This window comes from Lampetra fluviatilis, chromosome 41, assembly GCF_964198595.1.
Source record: "Lampetra fluviatilis chromosome 41, kcLamFluv1.1, whole genome shotgun sequence".
In the NCBI taxonomy this organism is placed as follows: Eukaryota; Metazoa; Chordata; class Hyperoartia; order Petromyzontiformes; family Petromyzontidae; genus Lampetra; species Lampetra fluviatilis.
In genome coordinates this window covers 5,263,888-5,283,817 of record NC_136315.1, presented here as the reverse complement: position 1 = coordinate 5,283,817, position 19,930 = coordinate 5,263,888, and the positions used below count along the sequence as shown (strand labels likewise).

Here is a 19,930-nt window from a genome sequence, read left to right as displayed (position 1 = left end):
TTTCAAACTGTTGAACGTAGACCAAGGTTCATTTCGTCTACTGACCCGAGTCTGGTTCCTGGCGTCGGTTGGCATCAGTGGTTGGAGATGTCTGAACAGTAGCTGGCCCTTGCCCCATTCACTGACTGGAATGGACCAGCGTGGTGAAGTATGGGCAAAGATTAAACATCCCAATAACCTACGCAAGCGTGGGAGGCCTTCATCTGGCAGAGGATTGTAAATGGGCTGCAAATTATGAATTAATTTTGATCAGGACGCTACTACTACTACAAAAAAAACACAATACCCAAATCACAGTACACCTAAATCAATAGTGGCCTTTACAGAAAAACATTATTTTTTAACCAAATATACGTCTCTTGAGTCATTTGAGTTTTGTTCCAAACAAGCTGAATTAATTTAAAATGATTCTTAATGGGAACCCAGTGCATCTTTGTTCTCTCATCTCCAGGTCCACATTTGGTATCATTTTGGCTTGAAGGACAATTCTAACAAGGCCAATTAAGTAGAATAAACTTTCTCTCCGTTCATCTTGACATTTACAAGAATAATAATATTGTTTTCCTTCATCCACTTACAGGCTTCGCAGATGAAAGTTTTTGTTCAGTTTGTTTAAACTCTGGATAACTTATGACCTGTTTACGTCTCATCTTCATAGTTAGAAGGGTTGAAACAAATAGCAGTGGGTTGCCAGACGCTGTTTCGCAAGAGCACGGAATTCATACGGTGTCAGAATGTTAATCAGTAACAGAACATACTGTGCACACGTTCATAATGCACCGTTGACGTGTAATTGTTATGTCGAGGGTCAGACGTAGGATTTATTATTTATATTACTACTCATCGGGAAAGCTGTGGTGCAGTGGTGAGCACACTATGCTATGAAGCCGGCGACTCGATTCAAGACCACAGCCAACATCAGCGACAGATGATGTCCGAGCCGGGCCTCTCCTCTGCAAATGCACACTGGGACCAGTGTGGTGAAGTATGGTCAAACAACGTCCATTACCGACTCCCTGTGTGAGCGGCCTTCATCCAGGAATTGATCATCGGTTCCGTTGATGGCGAGATGTTAACTACCTCGCCTGATATACAGGAGGTCGTGGGTTCGATCCCGATCCTGACGCCTGCTGCTGTATATTTGGAGTTTGCGTGTCTCTCTCTCCCCGTGGTCGCGTTGATTTTTCTCCGGCTCCTCCAGTTTCCCCCCCACATTTAGAATCAGCGTCACGCGTTCAGAGTATTTGGCTGCGTATAAATCCACACGCGATGACAGGCCACTTTGTTGAGCTACCATTTGTGGCCTGGTCACTTCTGACCTCACCTGGTAAAAGAAAATAAAATAGTTTAGTTTTATCTTCTTGGTTCTTTCGGTGAAGTCACGTAGAATGGAAATAATAAAATAATAAAAATAAAACATAATAAAATAATTCTCACGACGTTTCGGCCACAACGCAAGCAGCCGTCCTCGTTGTGGCCGAAACGTCGTGAGAATAATTTTATTTTTATTATTTTATTATTTCCATTCTACGTGACTTTACCGACAGAACCAAGAAGATGAATCCCTGCAGTCACGAAAGCTTTAAATAGAAGTTTAGTTTTAGTTTGACCCTCCAGGCGAGGGTTGGCCACGAGCGATGGGCTCTCACAGGCCACAGGGCCCTCCGTCTTTGGCAGTCCTCGCGAGTCGTACCACGTCACTGAACCCTGTCCATGCAACTCTGCGTCATCAATTTATTGACGTTGATAAATCGGGGACGGCTGCCGTGACGGTGTGACGGTTAGCACACTCGTCTTGCATTCCAGAGGTCAGCGGCGCGGTAAAGATGTATGGCCATCATGGAAGAGTGGGCAAAACAATGCCCTTCAGGTGGGGCTCTTTAGAGCTCCCTCTGGTTAGTGGAGGCCCTTTTCCCATCAATGGCATGGGCAAGCAATTGCAGGGCTGCACCTTTACCTTTCATTACGAGTGCTCAACAATGCCGCGGAATATTGTTTTCCCGAACAAGGGACAAGTGGAGTCATCCACTAGTCTAAAGGCCGCTCGCAAGTTTTCAACAGCAACGCTCTCCCCGCTGCTAATTAGATAGGTATAAGTTCCTGTGTGAAGAGATAGAGAACGCTGCATTCTGGGCACATTCTCACACATTGAACATTATAAACGCCTCTGCAGCAGCTTGCAAAAACAACAACAACGCTTTGTAGTTGTTCCACATGTCTCGGGATTTTAACCCTTCTTCAGGAACCTCTTCAGTTCCTGAGGAAGCCCCCAATGCTTGGGGCGAAACGTCGGACATCGTGCCATACAGCAGCAGAGACGGTCGTGGAAAGCAAGGCGGGAGAGCAAGGCCTCTTGTGCACATTTCGTGGAGAAATTAAGTTACCTGAGCAAACAGGCAAAACACCACTGGGATGGGAGAAAAAAAGAAAAATGAAAAATAAACCAAGACGCACAGGTATAAACAAAACGTACGGTGCATCTGGTCGGAAAACTCCGTGTAGCTGACAACAGTTAGTTCTGCGAGCACTTTCAAATAACCTAGGGCTGGCATTGTGACGGGCCCCGGGGAACAATAAAAGCGGAGATCCATTTGTCTTCAAACCGAACAGGCGGTGGGAATGGACACGGCGGTAACGGTGTTGGCACAGTCACTTTCGGAGGTGGAGCGCTTCAGAGGGCAGCAATACAAGAGGCGGCGAGTGATTTTTCTCCTGAAGGATTGATCTCTGTAAGACACGACTTGAAACAGGCTCCCCCCCCCCACTCCATGATTTTACTGTCCCGGTCAGCGGAAGCAACTGTCTGGTAAGCAACTAGCACAAGCCGATCCCTGCAAGAACAACAAACAATAAGCAAGCGACTACCATCCTTTGCCCGGAGAGAGTGGGGGGGTCGGAGGTCAAAAAGTTTTTGACGGGTAGAGTAAGACAAAAAAAATGCACGTGGGCGTACACTCGCCGTGTTCCGGTACTGGTGCCAGTAAGTTCAAGAACGGGAGGCAGTAAGGTCAAACCGCTGTCGTGCTCTGCTATTTTAACAAATGTTAAAGGGATTAATAATCATCTTCGTAATAGGCTCGGTTGTTATAATGAATGCGAAGTGGGTGGGGTTGGTGAGGCAGTCATTATCGCGCCGTGCTATGAACTCGGAGACCTGAGTTCGATTCCCGGCCCGGGCGAACATCAGTTGGTGAGTGATATATAAAATAATCCTGTATCCCCCCCCACTTCAGATACCCTCACTGATAACTCTCATGGCCGACACGCATGTGGAGGCATCCTTTATCCAGCAGTGGATTTACAAATCGGCTGCTAAGTTTTAATACAAGAAAAACATTAGCTTTGTTTTTTTCGGTGAAGTCATGTAGGTGAAAACAAAATAAAATAAATTAAATCACGACGTTTCGGAAGCAACACAAGCATCCGTTCATCAGGTGTGACTGCTCCAGAAAAATTGTGTTTTATATAGAGACACGTGTTTATATAGGGTACTACCCTATAGGGTACTACCCTATATAAACACGTGTCTCTAAATAGCTCTCTTCATACGCTACAGTAATTTTGCTAGAGCAGTCACACCTGATGACGGATGCTTGTGTTGCTTCCGAAACGTCGTGCTTTAATTTAGTTGTTTTATTTTATTTTGTTTTCACCTACGTGACTTTACCGAAAAAAACAAAGAGTATGGATCCTTGCAGTCACGAAAACTTCAAATCTAGAACACAAACATTTCCATTGTCTCGCCTGCAAACAATTGCACGAGCGTGCACACACAGGTCGGTTATATTGTTTGACAGATATGAAACAGATCCTGCGTGAGATCTGGAGTTAGGGGGCATCGATGCACTCACGGAATGGAACACTGTCCGAGAGATGGAGCAAAAAAATCAGTTCGGATTCAGGTGCCAGGTGAATAGTTCCAGCGCAGAATCGTGAGAGGTGTCGGCGGCTCGGGTGGGAGGTCTTCATCCAGCAGTGGACTGACCATGGCTGATGACGATGCTAACGACGTGAATTGTCGGGAGTGTGATCTGAGAGAGACGCCTTCATCTGTTCACTGCACCTCGTTGTTTAGGGGCGTCAATGCGGAGAGATGGAGATGGACGCGGGGCTTGGACCTGTCCCACTGGAACCTCTTATCAGTGGACGAGGCGTTATCTTCCAAGCGCACAGCGCTATCTGGGTGTCCGAGCGGAAATCGGCAGAAGAAAAAAAAACTGCAGACAAACACGCACGCGGCGGCTTAATCACCTTCTGCCGCTCGTATAATTAAAGCAACGACACTTTTAGAAAAAAAAAAAGTGCTTTTTTCTTTAATTCGTATGTTTACTCTTAAACGTGTTTATTAACGGCCATCTGTATCCGCCGCCGAGCATCTCCATGGTGCAATTAGTGTCTGGGAGTGACTCGTGGGTTCAAGCGTAAAATAATGACAAAAATAACATGGATAGTTTTTTTTGTTTAACCAAATTCTTACAATATCTAATTCCCTTTTGGCTTCGGTGCAAACATTTGTTGTGTTGGCGTGTCAACATTACGTTAACAGATTCGTGGGAGGCACGGTGGGTGCAGGGCAAATAATGAAATAAAAACATTGTAACCTGTCAGAAGAGTCCCGGGAGGAGATGGCATTCGATGTCGTCATGTGAGATGTCGCGCTCCTCAACTCAAATCGGCCACCACCGAATAATCCACCACCAAATAGTCCACCACCAAATAACCCTTCACCAAATAATTCACCACCAAATAATCCACCACCAAATAATCCGTCACCAAATAGTCCACCACCAAATAATTCACCACCAAATAATCCAACACCAAATAGTCCACCACCAAATAACCCTTCACCAAATAATTCACCACCAAATAATCCACCACCAAATAATCCGTCACCAAATAATTCACCACCAAATAATCCAACACCAAATAATCCACCACCAAATAGTCCACCACCAAATAATTCACCACCAAATAATCCAACACCAAATAATCCGCCACCAAATAATCCGTCACCAAATAATCCGTCACCAAATAATCCACCACCAAATAATCCACCACCAAATGATCTGTCACCAAATAATCCACCACCAAATAATTCACCACCAAATAATCCGTCACCAAATAGTCCACCACCAAATAATCCGTCACCAAATAATTCACCACCAAATAATCCACCACCAAATAATCCACCACCAAATAATCCACCACCAAATAGTCCACCACCAAATAATCCACCACCAAATGATCCGTCACCAAATAATCCACCACTAAATAATCCACCACTAAATAATCCGTCACCAAATAATCCACCACCAAATAATCCGCCACCAAATAATCCGTCACCAAATAGCCCACCACCAAATAATTCACCACCAAATAGTCCACCACCAAATAATCCACGACCAAATAATCCACGACCAAATCGTCCGCCACCAAGTAATCTGCCGCTAAATAATCTGCCACCATTTTACACGGGAACGAACCGGACACCAGCACGTCCTATGGAAGGGGTGAATCTTCTTTGAAATTCCCACACTTTACCTCACCACGAGACCCCCGCTGATGAACCAACAGCGAGGCACCCCTGTTGCACAGCTGGTTGCACGGAGGTGGTGGTGGTGGTGGGGAGGGGTTGAAGAAACTAGCTGCATTGTATGTCGATTTAAAGCTTTCGTGACTGCAGGGATTCATCTTCTTGGTTCTTTCGGTAAAGTAACGTAGAAGGGAAATAATAAAATAATAAAATGAAAACATTATAAAATAATTCTCACGACGTTTCGGCCACATCGCAAGCAGCCGGAGGTGGTGGTGAAGAACAGGTCTGTCGGGAAGACAGCGTCTGAATTCAGACGCTGTCTTCCCGACAGACCTGTTCTTCACCTGAGGACGGCTGCTTGCATTGTGGCCGAAACGTCGTGAGAATTATTTTATGATGTTTTATTTTATTATTTTATTATTTCCCTTCTACGTGACTTTACCGAAAGAACCAAGAAGGTAGCTGCATTGTTTCAACCGTCTGCGCCAGGAGATAAGAGTCGAACCGGCGACCTCTGGGTTTGCGGGTTCAGTGTCCTCAACCATTGCAGGATCCCAAGGAATAAATAAGATTTAAAATTTCATGCGGCAAGTAATTTCAAAGCGGGACATTTGGAATGGCTTGAATGCGTACTCTGGAAAGAACCAAGGCAGTAAGGTCATTGCCACACGGTATTTATTTACTGGGCACAAGTTATTTAATATTTTATTTGCTTTCCAAAATCATTTATCATTCTGACCTAGGGTCTAAAAATATTGTAGTTGGAGAAATAATAAGCTTCTTCTTTATTCCCCCCCCCCCCATCGCAAGGATACGGCACTGAATGCAAATTGAGATGCCTGATATATATTAACTGATATATATTAACTGGCCTCTGAAGAGTGAATTACGAGCGCATGCGCCGACAAGAAGTGTGCGCATTTGCTGCAGAGATGTGTGCACTTTGCGCGTACATTTTTTATAATTTATTTAAAAGCCCCCCCCTACACCAGCGCCTAACACATGATGCACGCTCCAAAATAAGCCGCACGTTAGCGGATGCGTGAACTAATTGATTGACAGTGAAATCCCAACAATTATTAAAAAAAATAGGTGAGCAGACATTACGCCCCACTTCTGTCCCTTCACACACACACACAAAAATAAAAGCACATTTTTACACATCCCAAACTGGTCCAGCGTGTGTTTGCGCTGAGCAAACGCTGCTGATATGATGCACTCCCAGAAGCCTGCGCGGCTGATTGGATGTGTAATAGATGCTCTTGTAATTTGTTTGTGTGAAGGGACAGATATGGGAAGGGGCATTGCCTGCTTATTTACTTTTCTCACGTAAATTATTAAATAACGACGACTTGTTTTGGTGCCAATTATTTCAGATTTTGCTGGATGGATGCAAATAATATAATCAAGGCTCGGGTAACTTTTCCAAACTGTCCGGACAAAACTAATGGCCAGCAGCAAGTCTTCAGCGAAACACGGGAGAAGACACGACAGCAAGGGGACTGTTTGTGAAACAACACCGCACTCACTTATTTATGAGTTTGCTCATCCGTTGGTTTTTGTTGGCTTATCTTTTCGGGAAAAAGTTTCAGACTCTCAAAAGTGCAACGCGCGCTGCCCGGCTGCCCACCCACCCACCCCCCGGCCCCCTCCCCACCCCACCCCACCCCCCAATTTCTTAAAAATAAAATTGGGAAGGCCGATAAAAAATAAACCCTGACAATCTGCGACCCACGTTTCTGAGCCGGCAGCGCCTTACACACGGCGTTGTTTACTTCTTATTCTTCCCAGCGTCCTATTTGCTCAGCGATCACCCCATTGCCCAGCACGTCTCCTGTTATCATCTCAAATACCCGTGGTGCTCTGGCGCGTCGAAATGTCCTGCACGGGCGGTGCGGTATAAATAATAAACGCTGATGGTGATGAAGGGGGACAGGCAGAGACGAGGGGACATGGGAGGGGACACGAGGAGCCACGGGGAGGCGCAGGAAGACACGGGAGGACATGGCAGACACAGGGAGGACGCGTCGAAAATATCCACCCAGATGGGGACACAGGGAAGGACACACGGAGACACACGGGGTGACAGGGACACGTGAAGGCGCGCGTGGTATTGGTCTGCAATCACTTTGGTACCGAATTATTCTCTTTTGACTTATTGGGTGCAATTGTGAACAAGAGCAATATCAGACATGAGCACATCTGATTGCCAGAATTATTGGTTCTCTGCCGCTCAGAAGACTCACTCCTACAAGGCGTGCGGTGAAGTTAGGAGATGTTCCATGTGCTCGGGAAATTTGAAGGCCTGGAGACCAGAATCGGTGATTTCACCGACAATGTGTTCATCAGGGGAGGCAGTTCCGCATCCGGACTGCAGAGTGAAGTGGAACTTCTGTCCAGGGAGCAATGTTCTAGTAACTGGGGGGGGGGGGGGGGGGGGGGCAGGGGGGTGGGGGTTGGCAGGGGTTGTGCTTAATCAGGTGCCACGGCGTCTTTCATATGGGGGTGGAAGCATGGCCTGAAGGTCTGTGGGGCAGTGGTTGGCGTGCATTTTGTACGCGACTGCGACAGCAGCAACTTGTCGACGGTTATTATCATTATTATCATTATCACGTCAAGCGCTCCTTTGTTCTGACGCCTCGAGATGTACCGCGTGGGAGGCACGGCGTAGATAATGACAAGAATAAAACGATGACGGTGGGCGCGCTCCAGACACGAGGCCGGGGCGATCCCTCGTCCCAACAGCGCCGGACGACGTGACGGCTCCCAAGCTCCTTTGCTCCCGCCGCGTCAACCCGGCAGCCCCCCCATTGTGATTGCGCTGAACGCCCACCAACGGTGCATCACGGGGACACCGAAATCCTCGGCGACGCGATGGATGTGCGAGGGAACACGCGTTTTGTAGAGCGCGGATGGGAATTGGATGTAACGCGATCGAGTGAAAGGAACTACGCCGCGCGAGTTGGAATAAGCGGTCATACGGGATACTGCTGGATGCTTCTAGACGCTACCCACGCGCCTCGGTTTTTGTTCAGCCTGTGTACGCATCTCACCGTGTTAGCGCGGAGTGTACTTTACCCTACGCTATATATTACTTATTAAATGGCGAGGTGTTCTTCAGGAATGCAACTACTATTTCCATATGATTTTCTGCATTTTTTTATGTATCGCGGTTTGTTGTGCAAGGCCCCAAAGGCCTACAGGGTAAGCGGCTAGCAACCACCAACGCTATTATTCAAGTTGTCAAACATACGAGTCGATGTGTGTTTTCTCTGGATCGAGCGAGGTTATACGAACTGGGGGTGGGGGGGGGGGAGATTGTGTGCAATCGGTAGGAAGGAAGTATAAATCAATTACTGGCAAAGAAGTAAAACTGAGGGCTCGTTATTTCTAACAAACCCCAAAGATATCTATTGACGCACAGTGGAGAGAAGAAAGCACGCACGCGCGCACTTGATTATAGAAAAGTGTGGAATGAGAAATTCTGAAAAACATCAGCTGCTTCCCAAACATTGGTTGTCTTTGACTTCACTTTTGTATTATTGCAGCCAAGTCGGCCTTTGATAAGAGCACAATCATCTCTTTATTTGCGGTACATGTTTTATTGGGGGAATTTGGGTTTGGTCACTTTCACGTGAAGGTTTTAACCAGTGTCCGTTGATTTTCACTTTTACTGCACAGCAGTCACAAATAACAAACAAAAATCAATAACACTGCCTAAAAAGAAAAATATAGATATAATCTAGCAGCAATCAGGAGGATTGATGATACGTTCCTCATTTTGGTCACTTACTCACTGGCAATCAGTTGCCTCCTCAAACCTCTTCTATCGCCACTGCTGTGGGGGTGACTGTTCCAAGCAACTTCACTCCATAATTCCTCCGCCCATGTTAGCACGGCTGACTACGTACGTTGCGCAAGAAGTTCAACATAACGAATGTACACGTTGACGACTCGCTCTACCTGTTCCGTCCCGCGCATACCGAGCCAATCGTCGGTAAAGTAATCACTTAAGCCATTCGAGCTGGCCCAAAATGATGCTTGTACGTTCAACTTCTTTCGCATGGCACGCAGCCCACCGCAGCTTTGTGTGGCGACCCCTCGACGTAAAAATTAATGTAAAAAATGACAAGCGTCACGGTGCCGTCAGCAAAGGGAGGGGGGGGGGATTACGGAGGAGAGAGTGAACAAAAAAATGAAACAATTTTAGCAAAAAAAAAAATCAAACAATTTTAGAAAAATGTTTTACCGCGGCAAAGAGTCTGGAAACTAAGAGGCCACGTCGCACCAGCTCACGTGAGGGAGCTGTGGAATGGACTCGTGCGATGGTTGTGTGAGAGGAAAATCAACACAAGCCACACTTCCCTGCATTTGTATTCGCCAGTCATCGCCAGTGTTCTCTCTATATCGCTTGGTGTGGGGTACGTGTCAGAAACAATAATGGCTCATTTCCTCTGGAAAGACACAGAGCCGTGCTGCATTTGTTTTTTTATTTTTAAAGATGTTTTCAGCCAATTAATTGATGAGTGCTCATTACCCACGTGGGAAGAAACCGGAGCGCTCAGAACCTCCCCCCCCACCACCACCACGTGTGCGAGGGGACAACCCTGTACGAGTTGGAAACAGCTGGGAAATTCGTCCACTTGCGGCTCTGCCCTCTCCTGTGCGAGCCAGGGTACGGAAACCTCCTGGACGCCCATGGGAAGGAGAGCTTCCGCAACATCTGCGTGGTGATCCAGCGACCCACGCTTGCCTCCGCGGCGCTGGATTAAAGACCCACGCGCATAGTCCCACCGTAGCCTGAAACAAGGCAGCCATGTGGAGAGAGGCCGGAGGAGTTTCTCCCACTGCTCGTTTGGTTCCCGCATTGACATACTCTTAGGTTTTTTCGGTAAAGTCACGTAGGTAAAAAATAATATAAAAATTGATAAAGGTAATAATATAAATAAAATAAAAGAATTCTAGAATTGAAGCTTTCGTGATTGCAAGGATTCAAACTCTTAGGTTTTTTCGGTAAAGTCACGTCTGATCGATCCAGTGACCTCCGATCCACAATTGATGTTAATTCATCCAAAATGTGTATACATGCACAACGTATATGAACATTGTCGAGTGCTAAAAAGAAACGCACGGCGGTAACTATCGCGCCGTTGAATATGCTCCAACAACATAAAACATCGAGGGCCTGGGGGAGGGGGGGGGAATCAATTATCTCCACTGGCATGTCCTCCACCTGTGTCTCACTGCTATGTGACGGCTTAAGGCGTGAGGATCCCAGAAAGGAGATTTAAAAAAACGACGGGTTCGCCGCTCACGCTCGCGTGGAGGAACGCACGCGCCAAAGTTTGCCGCCGCTCCCACCCACATCGATCCGCGCCGGCACCGGAGCGATAAACAAAACTAAAAAACAAAACTAAAAAACCACGTGGGGGGAAGGGAAACCGTGGTTCCGACGGGGCAATGGAAACTCGTTAAATAAATATACGGCGGCGGCCGTTGGATTAATAAAGCCGTTGCGCTTGTACGGCCATCGATCGTCGCGGTGCGTCGGAGCAACGGCGCGCGCTGGGGATGACCGCGCGCGCCTTTTGTTCCCCCTTCTTTTTTAAATTAATGAAACGCCTTTTGCGGTCAGGGCCGAGAGATCGTATCTCAACCATGCCCCCCCACCCCACCACCTCGCCCCGGTTAAGTAAAGCAAAAATAATCGATCGGCTTACCTCTAACTGCATCAACTAATATTGTAGAGATTAATATGGACATTGATTCTTATGCTCATGAGACACCGCGTAGACTCGCGCATGTGAGAATTTGCCGTCGTACGTAATGGGCCCCGCGTCAATCCTGCGGCCGCTAGAGGCGTTACATTCCGTGCGAAACGCCAATTACCTCTGTGCGCCACCAACGGCGCGATGCAGTCGGTTTAACATTGCTCGAGTGACGAAAACAAAAACCAACCTATCTAAATCTCTACCCACTCGTGGTTTCGCAGCGTTTAGAATTCCCCCCACGAGTGACTCGGGAATGGATTTCTGTTGGGGCGGCGTACAGCAGGTAAACGTACGCGGTGGACGTGACCGTGGCTGTGAACGCGCCGCGTCAGATCGCAAGTCCGTAGGTCCCGTGGCCTCTCTGGGATTGTGGAGGAATTCAAGAAGAAAAAAATCCACATTGGATTTTAAATCGAGCACAATTTGGCTTTGAACAGAAAATTGCGAGGACAATCTCGTGTCCAAGTGCAGCTTAAAGGCATATTCAACAAAAATTACGTTTCCCATTTTTATCATCTTTGTTTCGGAAGTTGGCCCAACTGACGCGAGTGGCAATCTGTACTCGGAATGGGTCTAACTGATGGCATTTAGGGACATTTTTATAGCGCATCTACACTCGAGCATCACCACAAGCTTCGGCCACATGACACTGTCTCTGAAATGTGCCGCTGGACGAATAAATGTGCATAGAATTATTATGATTAAATAATATTTTTCATTGTTATTTTTCTATCCACGTGGCTTTAGCCGAAAGACCCAAAGAATATGAATTCCTGCAGTCATGAAAGCTTTAAGTCAAGACTTATAAGTATTGTTATTATTCATCTGGAGTTATTACGAGACTCGCTAATGCCTTGCGGTCTTTCAAGATCACCTCCCCCCCCACTCCACCACCTAATGGCTTCTACTACATTGTCCAAACTTCCTGCGACTAATAATTTTCGCAATTGTTGTGTCACTATCATCATCGGCCATGGTCAAAGTACGTATGCTGTGCTTTTGCCGCACCGTGCGTAGCTATTTGGGAGGTGCAGCGGACGAAGGCCTCCCTAACTTGCTACAATCTCCCATGATCCTGTGACGTAATAATCCACATCGCACCTTCCCGCGGAGGTGGTTTCATCGCTCCATCCCTTCCGGTTGGCGACCCCTCGGACGCCTGCCGTTCATTGGCCGACACCTCCGTCGCCGTTCTTGACCACCGGCCGTCGTTCCTTCTCGCAGCGAGTCCGCACCAAGCGCCCGCTTAACCTTTCCGAACGATGTCGTCGAAATTTGCGTACGCTGCTCTCTCTCATCCGCGGGTTGCTCTCTCTGCCCTCTCAAGGTAACTTCCACGCGTCTCACCACGCTTCTTTGTCCGCGGCCTTCAGCTCTGGGTCTTTTGTGTTTGTTTGTCAACGTCCGCGTTTCAGAACCATCAGCCGATTTTTTTAAAAAAACTCTTCTTCCCCTTTTCGTTGTTATCAGGTTAAACCTTCCAAAAAGCACTCCCTCAGAATAAAACGTTCCCTTGCCGGCGTTAAAGTCGAGTCCGCTGTTAGATGTGTTGTTGTCGTTGATGAAGCAGCGGTGGTGAGACAGCAAGAGTAAACAGCCAGGCATCTGTCACCGATTTGGGTTGAGTAAAAAAAAAATGTGGACGATGCTCACGGAGGCTGCCTGAACCAAACAAAAAAAACGAAATAAAAATTGCAAAATGTTGTTTTTACCACGATATCCGACGGAGAGCGATACACAGTTTTTTTTAATTAATCTACAAAGTGTAGGGAACAAAATGTACGCGGGAGATTTCTGGGTAACAGAATTACAAGGACATAGGTTGGCTCCATTGCGTGTCTCTGTAACATTCTGCGTGAGGCAATTCAGAAGGTGTACAGGTCCGAGCGAGGCTCGTGTGACGATCCCGCATCACTCAGCAAAAGTCGTAGCGACTCCCTGGCCCTACGGACAACGTCGGCATCATCAGCCATGGTCGATCTACTGCTGGATGAAGGTCCACCCCCAAGCCACCAACCATCTGCCACAATCCTGCTTATGTAATAAAACGACTATATGCGAAGATAAAAGAACAGGTTAATAACAAACACACAAGTTATATAACAGGGAAGACGTCATTGTGGTCGTGATCAAGCTATTAAGTTGCTTCTTCGTGGAACTTGTACACAGGAAAAACGTGTGAACTAAGATCGAGAGTAGGGCTTCAACAAAAAGAATACCATACGAACATAAATATGTAGATACACAATAGAATAATGTACGTGAAATTATATTCTCACTTACGAAGAACGCTCGTCAAACAAACGCAACTTCGCAATCGATCTTCAGCTAACGATAACCCAGAGAGTGCCCGTGCATCTCTGTCAGAGGTCGCAAACGGGTTTTGATTCCTTACCCGTACCCATACCCGGCCGCAGGGTCGCAAACGGGTACGGGTAGGGTACGGGTATCGGGTACCTGATTGTGACCTCTGGGATGAAGCCATGTTGCAGGCGCGGGTGGGTTGATTCCAGGAACTTGAATTGTGAGAAGAGACAAGACGTTGGGAAATGAGTGACAAACGGTTACTCACCAGTGACTCACGGCCTACTCGTACCCGTACCCGGCCGCACCAGGGTCGCAAACGGGTACCCGTACCCGTACCGGGTAGCCGGGTATCGGGTAGGGTACGGGTATCGGGTACCCGGTTGCGACCTCTGATCTCTGTCGGTGTTCTTCATTGCAAGGTCCGCGGCCCACTGGCACGGCCCCTGGTGGCCTTTAGTGCAGTCCCTGACTCGCGGTCTCCCCGACAATTCACAAATGGTGAAAACACACCCCCCCCCATCATCATCGTGCTGATGTCAACTCCCCAACGGTGTCAAATAGTGTGTCTGCCCCCACACTGATGATGTCTTACTCTTAGGTTTTTTCGGTAAAGTCACGTAGGTCAAAATAAAAATAAAGAATAAAAATAAATAATAAAATGCTATAAATTATAATTGAAATAAAATAATAAATCACGACGTTTCGGGCGCAACACAAGCGTCCGTCATCAGGTGGGACAACCACAGCACGATGATGTCTTATCGGCCAAAGTGCCCCCCCCCCACTCCCCCCTCCTCTGAAAAATTAGTGACGAACGCTGATCTATGGCAGGCGTCGGTAGGCCACATGCTGTCCGCCATCACGGGGGTTCCTTGTCCAATCCGCGGGACGCAACAGTGGCGCGGCACGTTTCTGCCATCACGAATGCCACCTGCCGACGGTCACGTGTCGTGCCGTGTGCCAGCCAGCGGGGGGTGCGGGAGTGGGATGGGAGCTGGCTGGCATCCGTTGCGGCCGCAACGCTGCAACGGATTCCGTGCGACGCTGAGACAGGGGGAGCGCTCGCAGCTCCGCGTCTCACGCCACCGCTTCGTCGCCCACAAACGGCACTCAGGCGAGAGTAGAGCTGACAGCCAATCGCTACGACACGGGCGCGCGCACACGCACGCACAGATTCCTCCCTACAGCCTTGTAGACCGCCAGGTAAGTGCTGCGGTGCATATACAGGCTGCCCATGCCTCAAGGGGCCGTGAGCGATGTTTGAACATACTACACCATGCTGGTCAGTGTGGGCTGGTGGGGGGTGGGAGTGCAGGTTTTTGCTGCACTGCCCTCTACGACCGTGGACATCTGTGAAAAAGAGCTTTCTAGCTCATCGGATTCCTCCGGAATAAGTACATATTCTGATCCTGACTACCCACAACACCTACTGCTCCTGTCTTTTATCAGAAGCAGAATATTTACTAACACCGGAGGAATCCAATGCGCTATAAAGCTATTTTAATGCACGATGGTCACCCATACAATATTCTTAGGTTTTTTCGGTAAAGTCACGTAGGTAAAAAATTAAAATTAATAAAGTAAAATAAAAAATACAATAAAAAATAACGACGTTTCGGAGGCAACACAAGCTTTCGTCTTCAGGTGGAACAGTCACAGCACGCTTGCTGTATAAAGTAAACCCATCCAATCTCTATCCAGGCTCAGGCCCCGCTTGGCTTTTGAGATATCGCGGGACCGGATGCATTCTCCGTGATCTGGCCATAGGCTAGTTCCGTTAGTGATCACCTATCAAGGCTGGCACCGCACACGAGGGTTTATCTGTGTGGCCGGCAAACCACTCCTGGCATCGCGTTTGTCTCCCCCAGCACCGACCTGATATCTCCGCCATCCGCACCCAGTGAGCGGACGTGCAAGGAGGCCTCGGGCTCACGGTAATGCGAGCCGTGTTGGCTTGGGAATTGAACGCGGTCCGTCGAGTTTGTAAGGGCAATGTGCTCACCACGCGCGCACACACACACACGCAAAAATACATCCGTTTACAAAAATGCACTGAGAGTTACACGCCAAGTGTGTGTGTGTGTGTCACTAATTATTAATTTAGCAATTAGGCAAATTAATTCAAATCAAGAAGGAAACAAATGCAATTCATTACTCCATTCCAATGTAAACAACACGTTGTTTTGTGCTCTCCCCATCTTCCCAGTAATATGATGTGCATTGTGTTACTGGCTTAGGGCTTGTTTGATGAACTTGCAATGAAATGATCAGGGCAATTAAAGAGTCAGAATGAATGGTAAAAACAAATGCTAACAAACATCTGTTACGTGTGGGGATGAAATAAAATAACTCCACCGTAAATTACTTAACGGTGTGTGACTAATTAACAAAGAGACGGAGTTAAAACTAAATAATAAAAAAAATCGATACTATAACATATAACTTATTAAAAAAGTCCGGCACGGCACACGAGGGGGTGGGTGGCCAGCACCACGCCTGACCGCCTTTGTCTCCCCCGGTGGCGATGTTTACACACCGTACCAGGTACTCATTTGAGGCTGAGTCGACCTAAGGGAGGCCCAACACCGGTTCAGATAATGGTCACTGCTGTTGACCGTGAGCGGGAATCGAACTCGGACGGCTGGTTTCGTAGCTCAGCGCACGTTAACCGCTGCACCACCGCTCCCCACACGCACACAGACACACACTCATGCACTGCTCAGTAGAACTGCAGAGCAATGCACGCCTGGGAAGATATGCATGCCTGTGTGTGCCTGCGTGTGCTTGTGTGTGTGCCTGCGTGGTGTAGCGGTTAGCGCGATGCGCTATGAACCTGACCCGGGTTCGATTCACGCTCACGGCCAACACCCAGTGACGATTATCTGAACCGGTCCTGGGCCGACCCTAGGTCGACTCAGCCTAAAATGAGTCCCTGGTGCGGTGTGTAAACATCGCCACTGGGGGAGACAAAGGCGGTCGGGCGTGGTGCTGGCCACCCACCCCCTCGTGTGCCGTGCCGGCCTTCATAGGCGCTCGCTAACAGCACTTGCCCCCAACAGTCTGTTGAGGCTATACAGGGGGGAATCTTTGTCGTTGTGCCTGTGTGTGAGTGCACGCGCAGTCCAACGCGAAGCACCGACGGGGCCCCCCTGCCGTGCGCGGTGCGTAAATCGCGTTTACAGCGAGCAGTGCCGAGCGAGAACTTCTGGCAAATCAGCAGCCCACCCGCGACGAAGAGAGGGGATTTACAGCTGCTCTGCCGCTGGGGGTCAGCGGGCGCGTTACGGTGCTGGGCTGGCAGCGAGGGCCGTTTTGTCCGAGCGTCAACGAGTGGCGGCCGCCGTCACGAGCGGTGGAGCGGCGAGGTTTTTTTTGTTTGTGTCGCCACGTCGATGCACGGTTTTGGGCGGGCGATGCACGGGTGCGCACGGGATTGTGGTTGAAACATCGATCGTTCTTTACATTCGTCGAGGTAAAGGTGCAGCCCTGCAAATTCCTTGGTCGTGCCACTGCTAACGGAATGATTTTCACGAGCTCTAATGAGCACCACCCTCCCCCCTTGGGTGCATTTTGGCCTCGTCTTCCGTGCCAGCCAGACGTGTTCAAAAGATCAGTTTAACGCACAGTCGGCTCTCGCGACCAATATTATCCGTAACAGAGGTTTTTAGGTTAGATTGCGTGAATTTAAGTTTGTCGTTAAACCCGCCACCATCCGACACAGCCAATTAGTAAGGTTTCTCACGGAAACAGATTGTAAATGTTGTGGGTTTACTCTCCCAACACACCGGTCTGCTGAACTAGTAACGAATTGGCACGTTTTGTTTCCGTGACAAACCTTACTAGTTGGCTGTGTCGGGAGGTGGCGGGTTTAACGACACGTTCATATTTTTTGCGCGATCTGACCCAAAAGCCTCTATTGTATCTAACATATGTAGGATTAGCCACACTTGACCCCACTGCACGCAACATGCCGCTCAACCGGCCGTGGTGTTGCCCGTTTCTAACGTTGGGCGGCCTGAGATCGAGGGAATTTAAGAATCTTGCCCAACGGAGGCTGAATTGAACCGGTGACCTCTGGATTGTAAGTCCAGTGGGCTAACCATGATGGAACTTCATAAGCTATCTGCAATTGATTTCACGAGCTGCGAATAATTATGCACGAACGTCACCTTTAAGCTAATTGAACGCATGAGACAGAATGTACAAAGGAAGCGGTAAGGCGAGACAAATAAAAAGAATGGATTCTGGAACCAAGTCGCGACCTTGAAATCATCACCGTTCATGGACTCGTGGTGGGAGTAGGGACCGTGAATGATAACAATGACAGCAACACACGTGGTGTCACAATGCGGGTGAACAATGCCCGTGTGGGTGGGTGGAGTGGGCGAGTTGCCCTCGAGTATCGTCACGAGCACCGCTCCTTCCGTTGCAAGGCTTGCATTGTGTTCGAACAACGGTGAAACGAGCAAGTGACATTTATAATTCTATGGGCACTACCTTCCAAAAAAAAGAAACAAATACGTGGAATTGTATTGCAGGCGCAAAGGTGCTGTCAAGCAATACGAGGGGACACATTCTGTTAGCTTGGTTGTTTTACTGCCACATGCTAGTCCCATGTCTGGGCCTGAATGCGACGAGCATTGTGTGATGGCGCATGAGCACGCCGCAGCCATGCGGCGCACTACGCCATGCGGCGCACCGCGCCATCCTTGCGCGTCGTCCTTCGCGGGACAGGCCGACGCACGCACGCGCGCATGTACAGAGGGGCATAAAACGCGATGCTGATAGGATTCCGCGAGATAAGCCATGTGCGTGAATTGGCATTGGCGTGTGTGCGTGAGCGTGTGTCAGCCTGCGTGTGAGAGTGTGTGAGTGTGCGTGTGTGTGCGCGTGCGTGTGAGCGTGTGTGCGAGCGTGAGTGCGTGCGAGCGATCGTGTGAGCGTGTGTGCGTGTGTGCATGTGAGCGTGCGTGTGAGCGTGCGCGCGCGCGCATGTGTGAGCGTGCGTGCATGTGAGCGAGCATGTGAGCATGTGAGCATGTGTGCGCGTGTACGTGCGTGCGTGCGAGCGAGCGTGCGTGCGTGTGGGCGTGCATGTGTGCGCATGTGAGCATGCGTGCGTGTGAGCGAGCGTGCGTGCGTGTGGGCGTGCACGTGTGCGCGTGTGAGCGAGCGTGCGTGCGAGCGAGCGTGCGTGTGTGCGCGTGTACGTGCGTGTGAGCGTGCGTGTGTGCGCGTGTGCGTGCGTGCGTGCGAGCGAGAGCCGTGGAGTCGCTGCCCCCCCCTCCCTACCTCGTTCACATAAATCCAGTGGCTGTCCGCCGCGACCAGATTCGAGTCGGCCGCCTGTGAACACAGCGGACACAAACACACAACGAGGGGAAATCATCACCGAGGCGGGCTCTGCAACGAGGAGCGCAACGAGGAGGATGAGCGGAGAGGAAGTGGGTTAACGGTATCATCGCGGCAAGGTCATTCACAATGCACCGAGGTCAACCGAATAATAACAAACCGTCCGTTTCATCTTCTTGGTTCTTTTGGTAAAGTCACGTAGAATGGAAATAATAAAATAATAAAAATAAAACATAATAAAATAATTCTCACGACGTTTCGGCCACAACGCAAGCAGCCGTCCTCAGGTGGAGAACAGGTCTGTGGAGACGACAGTCGTGAGAATTATTTTATTATGTTTTATTTTTATTATTTAATTATTTCCCTTCTACGTGACTTTACCGAAAGAACCAAGAAGATGAATCCCTGCAGTCACGAAAGCTTTAAATCGAAATTGAACCGTCCGTTTGTTAAGCCGCTGCTGGATGAAGGCTTCTCAGTGTGCCGTGGTCGGTCGTGGGTGTTGTTTGACCATATTTCACCACGCTGGCTAGTACGGGTTGGTGAAGGAATTCAGGGGGGTTGAGGGCGGTGGGGTAGGTGGGGTCCTCACACCTGTTCAGATATCACTTACCACTGATGTTAGTCTTGGCCGGGAATTAAACTCAGGTCATATACGTGATGTATTTATCCAGGAAAACCTCACCGAGTTTCAAGACTCTCTGTAGGAGGGTCTTGCATTTGGATGTATGTCCAATTCCTTGATCGAAAATAAAACTCATCAGCCATTGTCATGGAGTGCGGTATTGGCATTAAAATCGATATTCTCTTGTTCATCTCTCCGCGCATGCATCGAGTAATTTTAGTCCATCAGCCTGTGCTTTCTGCGGCTATTATATGTCCTGAAAACCCGTCGGCTGATGCACCGGAGGATTAAATTGTTTTACGTGGAGCGACGAATCTATTTATTGTCTTATCAATTCAC

General features: G+C 48.7%; 1 protein-coding gene across 4 annotated transcripts in view; it reads right to left on the bottom strand.

Moving 5' to 3' along the window:
• The window catches only part of LOC144946475 (glutamate receptor ionotropic, delta-2-like), a 254,330-nt gene that overhangs the window by 42,109 nt on the left and 192,291 nt on the right, over window positions 1-19,930 (bottom strand). For all 4 annotated transcript variants that reach the window (XM_078875379.1, XM_078875376.1, XM_078875378.1 and 1 more), the window contains exon 5: window positions 18,907-18,960. In XM_078875379.1, coding sequence (XP_078731505.1) covers window positions 18,907-18,960 — 54 coding nt within the window. The remainder of the gene's footprint in view (window positions 1-18,906; window positions 18,961-19,930) is intronic.